Source organism: Planococcus citri, chromosome 3 (genome assembly GCF_950023065.1).
Source record: "Planococcus citri chromosome 3, ihPlaCitr1.1, whole genome shotgun sequence".
Classification (NCBI taxonomy): Eukaryota; Metazoa; Arthropoda; class Insecta; order Hemiptera; family Pseudococcidae; genus Planococcus; species Planococcus citri.
Window position 1 is genome coordinate 46809156 of NC_088679.1, and position 7911 is coordinate 46817066.

General features: G+C 29.9%; 1 protein-coding gene across 1 annotated transcript; it reads left to right on the forward strand.

Moving 5' to 3' along the window:
- The first annotated feature begins 3799 nt into the window (after positions 1-3799).
- On the forward strand, positions 3800-6951 carry LOC135840080 (cuticle protein 19-like). The gene is made up of 3 exons (XM_065356417.1): positions 3800-3972; positions 5662-5799; positions 6393-6951. Exons 1-3 carry the CDS (start codon positions 3964-3966, stop codon positions 6648-6650), a joined length of 405 nt encoding a protein of 134 aa, XP_065212489.1. The 5' UTR covers positions 3800-3963; the 3' UTR covers positions 6651-6951.
- Positions 6952-7911: the final 960 nt, after the last annotated feature.

Genomic DNA, 7911 nt, shown 5'->3' on the forward strand with positions numbered 1-7911 from the left:
ATTACCTACTGTATGCTTATCGCTTAGCTATAAGTAGCCATCTTATTTCTACGATAAACTTAGCAAGGACAAGTGTATAGGTAAGTGCTGAAGAGTTAGAATTATATTTTAGGTAGCTTCGTTTCGATCGAATTATCATTTCATGTTTCATGGAGTAACATTTGTGAATCTGAATTCAATATCAATACCTTCATGCGATGATTTTGTTCGCTCCATTTCATAAAAATTAATCATTTTTCCACTTTAATAATTTCATTTAACCAACAGGGAAATCACGTTACGCAAATAAAATGTGGCAAGAACGTAATGAAGATAACCAGGTAAAAAAAATACGAATTTAAATTTAGGTTAATATTTTATATTATTCAACTTAATGCAATCTGTGGGTGTTGAACTCTATCAATAAAGAATAGACATGTTCAGGTATATCTCTTACATATTTATGTAGGTACCTATTTATGTACTTCGATATTTAAGGTCATGTGGATGCAATTCAATTTTTCGCTCATCTTTGATGGATTTTTTCAATTTTATCTTAGAAACTTTTTAGCTGAACGTGTTTGTATTATACGAAAAAAATTTTAAGGTAGGTACCTACTTACCTAAGCATAATTATGTGCATTCAAAAATTATTTTACGTGAACTGGTTCGAAGAAAATTTTCCACAAGAGCAGCTGTTTACTGCTCGAAAAAACCTGTTTTGGACTTTTTCAAAAACTACAAAATTTCCTCTCATTTATTGATTGGCCTATAATTCTTTCGACATTCAAGGATTGAAATACCTAATATACATATGGCAGCTTATAACTTCGAAAGACCAATAAAGGTTAAAATTTATGCGATTGATCAATTTTTTGAAATAAGAAAAATACCTATAGGTACCTACTTACTTATTTTGTTAACAATTACCCTCTGTCTACAATTAGATATAGGTCCCTCATAAACTTACGAATATGAAAGTATGTAGGTACTTACTGACCAGTTGAGGAACTGGGAATCTATGTAAGGTTGTTGGGAAAGTTTTTTTCAACTTCAGTACCTACTTGCCTTTTTTTATAAAACACATTCTCGTGAGCTTTCTAATAACCACAATACGTACATATAGGTAGTATGAAGTGTAGGAAATAAAAAGATGATTATATTTGAAGCTATAATACCTATAAAGCAATACCGAGTCATTATTAAAAATATTTCTCAATGCTTCGAATGATAAATCAGCATTGTATTGTGCCATGACGACATTACGCAATAGTAGATATTATTGTTAAATATAAATCATAGGTAGGTCTGGGCACACATCTACGTAGAAGTAACTAAAATTCAAATACTTATGGATTTACATAGTAGGTACGTATCTTTATTTATAATAAATTAATCAATCAATTTTTTTTTTAAATCTTTTTTTAAAAATTTTTTCAGCAATTTTAAAAAAGATTCAATACCTACCTATTTGCACCTTTTGAAGCATCGATGTGGAATAGTGAAAAATCACGTACACCACTGTGTAACGACATTTTTTTTAATTTCAAGTTGGAACTCACCTACGAGCTATCAAAATGAGTCAAAATTTATTGAGAAATCCAAATATTTCTACAAAAAATGGTTTTTGAGAATTTTTGAAAGAAATTTAAACCTAAAATCGGGTCATTATTCTGAGATTTTTGAAAAATTGTCATGTGACCGATTCAATAAGTTGAAATTTTTTGGCAAAAACTCAAACATTTTAACGAAAATGTTTTTGAACAATTTTGATGAATTTTAAGGCACGTTTGGCCATGGTTTTCAACATGTTTGAAGAAGCAGAAGCTGCAATGAAGTTTATCAAAATGGGTTAAAAAATTTTTGGCAGAAAATCTACAGATAATCTACAGGTAAAGGATGAACCAAAACTAAGGAAGTCCAATAATATTGGAAAAGAAAAACTCTCTCCTTATATGTATTTCAAGCTTTTATTATTGCAAAGATCTTTTCAAAGAGTACAACTTTTCATCATCAGGCAAGAGGTGAAAAGTTCAAAGTTGTACTTTTTGAAAAGATCTTTGCAATAATAAAAGCTTGAAAAATAAGGAGAGAGCTTTTCTTTTCCAATAGAAAATCTACAATACAATTTCCAGCTTAATTTCTTTTAAGCATTCTTAAAAAATTTCGAGCTCAAAAATGAGTTGATTTTTCGAGTAAGTACCTATCTAATTATGATACTTAATTTATAAAAATTAGATAAAATCTTGAACTCGAATTTTTGAAAAATGTCCATAAAAGGTTTAACTTTATCAACCCGAACTTGAATTAAATTCGTAAATTTTTCTGTTTCATAATTTCCATTAGAAAAACTGAATCGCGCCATTTTGGGAAGCCCTGACTGTCGTATCGGGTGACCCACGGGGCTGGAAAGTGGAATTAACGTCTACACTAATATCAACTCAAAATAAAATTCATACCTATCACTATACTTTTTGCAATTTCTGAAAAATTGTCTCTTAGATACATATTTCCATCAAATTGTCTATTTTTAGCTGCTATGAGGTAAGCGAGGATAACTTTATGGCATTTTTTTCATTATTTGATAATCCAGTCTATTTTGAATGTTGAGGAGAGGAAATAACCTCTGTTATCTACATTTGATCAATTTGTGAGTGGAAATAGTAAAATTCTCGGATACTCAACTCACATAATTTTTCCAATCCGAAGAGAATGCGTGGGGAAAATTTTTAGATCAATCAATTTTTCCTCGTTCATATCATCTAGAAATAGGAAAAATCAGACCGTCCGTAACAATAAACAAGCTATTCAAGTTCAAGCATCTACCTACCTCTAATTCCGAAATCAGAGGCTGTTGAACAATTTCATTAGGTTGACAAAGTGCTGAAAACATCAGAATTATGCAGAATTATTAGAACTTGGCAACGTTACTTTGAACGCACGAAATACTCAAACTCGGGTATGAGAATAATTTTGTGTTACAATTTCTTACTTTGAAAAGTTTCCTGGCAGTTTGATTTCTTATTGCGATTCATTTACTGAGTAGGTACCCTATACTTTCTTATCTGCAATTGAAATTGAAATTTCCCAGTTTGATTTGGAAATTGTACCTACAATTAGAGGAATTTTTCCTCATTCAAATCATCAAAAATTATTTTATGTATTTTCAAAATCTAGACCGAAAGTTCATGCACCTAAAGGTAGGTTAATTTAAAATATGATAGGTAACTTTTAAAAATTGTTACTGATTCACAATAAATTTTTTTAGTTACAGCTTCAGACATTCCTAACACTTATAAACCGATTGCAAAAATCTTTACAGATACGTAACCTAAATTACCTACATGGTTGTTGAACACACGCCACACATACTTACGTGTAAATTACATGTATCATCACGAAGATCCTTACTTCTCATCGTAAACAGTGTAAAGACCATCACGTTATTCAATAAACCTAAATTCTGCACTAAAAATTGCACACTTCTAGTTTCCCTTCGTTGCATTACGTAGGTACCTACATACAGAAACAATGCTCTTAAATCTGCTCTCGATTAAGCATTCAAAATTATAAAACCTAAGTAATCGTGTAAAATGTTAATTAGCTGGATTTTATTAGTAAAAATTGAATTTTCCAGTTCGATCGGAAATGTAGGTAATAGCTGACAGCCGTAAAAACACATAAAATGTTGATCGTTGCATATACGAATTCGGTTGGCGTAAATTATTTCCAGTTAACGTAAGATTACTTTCTCTGTTATTGGTAGGTGTGATATGTGGACAATTAGAAGGAGACCCTTTTCTCATTAAAAAAAACCTAGCGTGACTCCCCACTGTAATATAAATACAGCACTACCTATTACTTGCTCCAATTTACAATCGGGTATTTATATTGTGTACAGTATTTATGTGATTTAACAGTTTGGTGTACGATATATGCGTTGTGTTTGTTATTCATTCTGTACAATATTATAATTTCACAAAAATGATGAAGGTATATAATAATGTTTTTATTATCAGTTTTGGTGTATTTATATACGAATTAATTTATTTGTTGAGTGTATCTACTTGGAATGTTTAAATTATTGATGCAGGTAAAATTGGTAAGGTGAAATATTTCAATTTACTTTATATACAAAAACAGCGAGCTACTAAAATATAACTAATTGAAAAGTAATCTGCTAGCGTTAATTTGAATACGGTCGTTTTCGATTTTCTATGGTAGGTATACGTATTGAATTATTCAGCATTTTTTTTCAATGTTTGAAAATCGTGACCATTTTCAATGGGTATTCTCTCTGCTTTTTCCAATAATAAAATTATAATACCTACTTAATTTTTCAAAATTGAGTTGGTTTTTTTGTAGAATTTTTATCGTCAAAATTAATTTTTTTTAAAGAGAAATTTCATCTCTCATTTTAAATTCCTGTTTTGTTATTTTTTAACAGTTCATCATCATGATCAGGCATATTGTCTCTTTTATAATCACGTAATACCGCCAATTGACCACAAATTAGTGGAAACTAATTAAATTCAGCGTCAACAATTACATTATTTAATGCTTAGTTGAGTACTCGGTATGGATGCGTAAGAGGTTTTTCATTGCTGACGTTAATAAAATTGCCTAGCTATAAAGGAACGGCAAAGATGAAGTAGAATTGAATGTGTTAATAAAATTGCATACCCTTCGTTCAGAAGGCGAATTCCGTTTGAGTGCTCATGATTTTCTTTCGCTGTTTTTTCAAAGAAAAAAAAATCAGGAGTAAATCAATCAATTTATATTAGAGCCTAGGTCAGAAAAATTTTTGAATTAAATTTCTCAGGAGGTGCTTATAATTCATAACTTGGTACATATTCAGTTAATCACGGGTAAAAGTTTTCGGAGCAGAATCATTTAATTATTTGCATAATTATTATGATCACAGCTTAAAATGCAGAAAATTACCTTTTTCATGTTTAAAATTTCTACGAATCAGAAAAAAAAAATGTTAAAAGCTATTTACTTGAAAGTAAATTTTAAAATGACATCCTGTTGATGTACTTAATCAAATTTCTTCTAAAAAAAAAAAAAAAAAAAAATGCAAATTGTCAAGTTGAAAATTTTTTGTTAACAATTTTTTTCATTACTGAAAAATTGAGCTGACTTGGCTCTTAAAAGACACGCACAAAACTTCAAGCTCTTGCGGATTCGTGTTTATAATGTGACTTTGGGGGACAAACAATATTCAGCTGTGAGAGAGTAACGTTTCAGCATGATTTTTTGATACTATCCATGAAAACTCAACAAACTATGAAATCATCCCAGATTTCCAAAATGTAATTCCATCATTTTATTTCAAACAGAATATGCATGAGTAATTTTTGATTAGAACTTTGATAATTCAAAGGCAATTTCAATATTTTTATTGATGTTCATTGACTTGGATTAAAATTTCATTCTTGGTGAAATGAATTAACCGTAAAATAAAAATAAATTTTGAAAAAAGATTTAAAAAATGAAAATGAAACTGAAGAGTTTGTACCGGGTATTTTTTTTAAATCGTTTTTCATGATAGGTAATTGAAATACCTCCCTCATCAGCAACCATATTAAACTTTTCAAGTCTTCATTTATTTCATATCTATTAAGTACTTACCTACATATGTTTTTTTCGCTAATAATTTGTCGTTTTTAATTTTAACAGAAAATTGCCATAATTTTACTTTTCGCCATTATATACACAGTATCAGCAATTCCATATCCGGACGAATATGGAGGTTTTGAATTCACCAACAGAAGAAACCGAGCTCCTGCAGATGAAGAAGAACATGTAGATTACTACGTATGTACTCCATTTTCTTAATTTTTTCAGTTCAAGAGCAAACGATTAGTTCTCATTGTGATTTTTTGAAAATGAAAAACCAGGAATTAATAAGGAGGAAAAGTGTATCTGTTTTTGTAACCCTCCTGGCGAACATATTATTGTATAGATATCAGAATAATTTGATTAGAAAATTTTTTTAAAAAATACACATTGCTCATTTTTTCCAGACTGTAAGATCTCAGGTCTATTCAATAAATTCATTTACTTTCATATTTGCCATGTTTTTAGATGGCAATGCATTAGCATCGAAATTTCATGGAAAATGCGCGATTGCTACACCTTTTCCACTTCTGTATTTCTTTTCCCACTTATTCAGCTCCTTCCATGTAAATATGTAGATTATCCAATATTATAGCAACTATTTAAATTCGAAGACAGAATGAATGGGGATGAGGAGCGTCCCCCCCCCCCACTTGGTTGGCAAAATTGATCATGCAGCTGTATAATTTGAATCACTAATGAAAAATTTCAAATTCGAGGATTGTTTTTCAGAAAAACTTTAAAAAGTACAAGTTTTCTAAAAATGAAAAATATTTCAAATCTGCTTACAGGCTCATCCAAAATACTCGTTCAATTACGGTGTAGAAGACCCACATACAGGAGATGTGAAAAGTCAGCACGAATATCGCGACGGAGATGTATTAAAAGGCGCTTACACCGTTCACGATCCAGATGGTACCGTTAGAACTGTCGAATATACAGCCGACAAGGAGAATGGTTTCAACGCCGTCGTCCATAAAAGTGGACACGCCGTTCATCCACAAGATTATCATACTGGCGATCGCGATGTAGATACCAAATCTTACTAAGCTTGGTTGCTGAATTTGATGCCCTCTCCCCCTCTATACTGCCTATAAAAACCATGTAAAATTAAGTCACAAATGAAAACTTTTCAACTTTTACTGTAAATAGATGCACCATTTAGATACCATACATGTCTAATGAAAGATTACCTATTTATTGTGTAAAGAAAGAAAAAATACCTAGTCATGAATTTGAAACAAATTTTGTGCAGTATATTTTAGTTATAAGAACTATGTTATATTATTTATTTTTTGTCATCATAGTTGTAAAATGAATGAAAATAATAAAATTGAATTTGTGTAATGAGATACCTAGATTTACCTACCAAAATATTGGTTTTTCATTCCAGAGTTCTGAGTGATAGCTTCATCATTACACGAGTACTTTTTGAAAATTTTCCAAATGATCTCAGTGTTGTTGTGGGACTTTTTAAAAATATATACCTTACCATACCAAGGAGGCCTACATATACCGATCTAAATTGAATACAAATTAATCATTTCATTTCAGGAAAAAAAAATTATCATTTTTATTTTTTATTTTAACACGTATTTAAGTTGATGTAACTCTTTTAACTTAATGAATCATCATCAGAATATTATTTTTATATGTACCTATTATAATAAATAAATGCCTTTTGTATTATGTAACATAGATACTCACTTTTATATGTGATATGTATTAGGGCAAAATAACCAATATTAACGTTACATTATTTTCTTTTCAGTGGTTGAACATTCCAGAAAAAATTGCCCAAGTAGGTACCTACTCATACTCGTATACATATGTACATGTAGATCATAGATCACGCAACGATTGACATGAAAATTTTGTCACTTATGCATACTCGTTGATAAAAAAAATTATTAAAATCGATCTTTGAAATGAAAAGGGAAAGTGATCGATAGATTATGATTCGCTTATCTAATGCAGATAATTGAGCGTAATGTGTCCAATTTTAATGTTATTCTTTAATTATGAGAAGATGAATGACCGCTATAAACGCAATCCTTTATAAATAATTTTCAAGGACCAAATAATTTAATATTCAACACAAATAAACTTTTAAAATAATGTTTTGATTTGTTACATCAAGAAAACAAGACGTAAATTAGTCTTACAAACATACCTGTTGTAAGTTCAATCACCTGTTTGTTTGTTATGTAATGAAGAAAAAACTTTTTATAAAAAACAATTTTTAATGCATTTTCATTTTTTACCTACGTAAATAAATACGTAATTTGATAACAAATAATAGTATAGCCA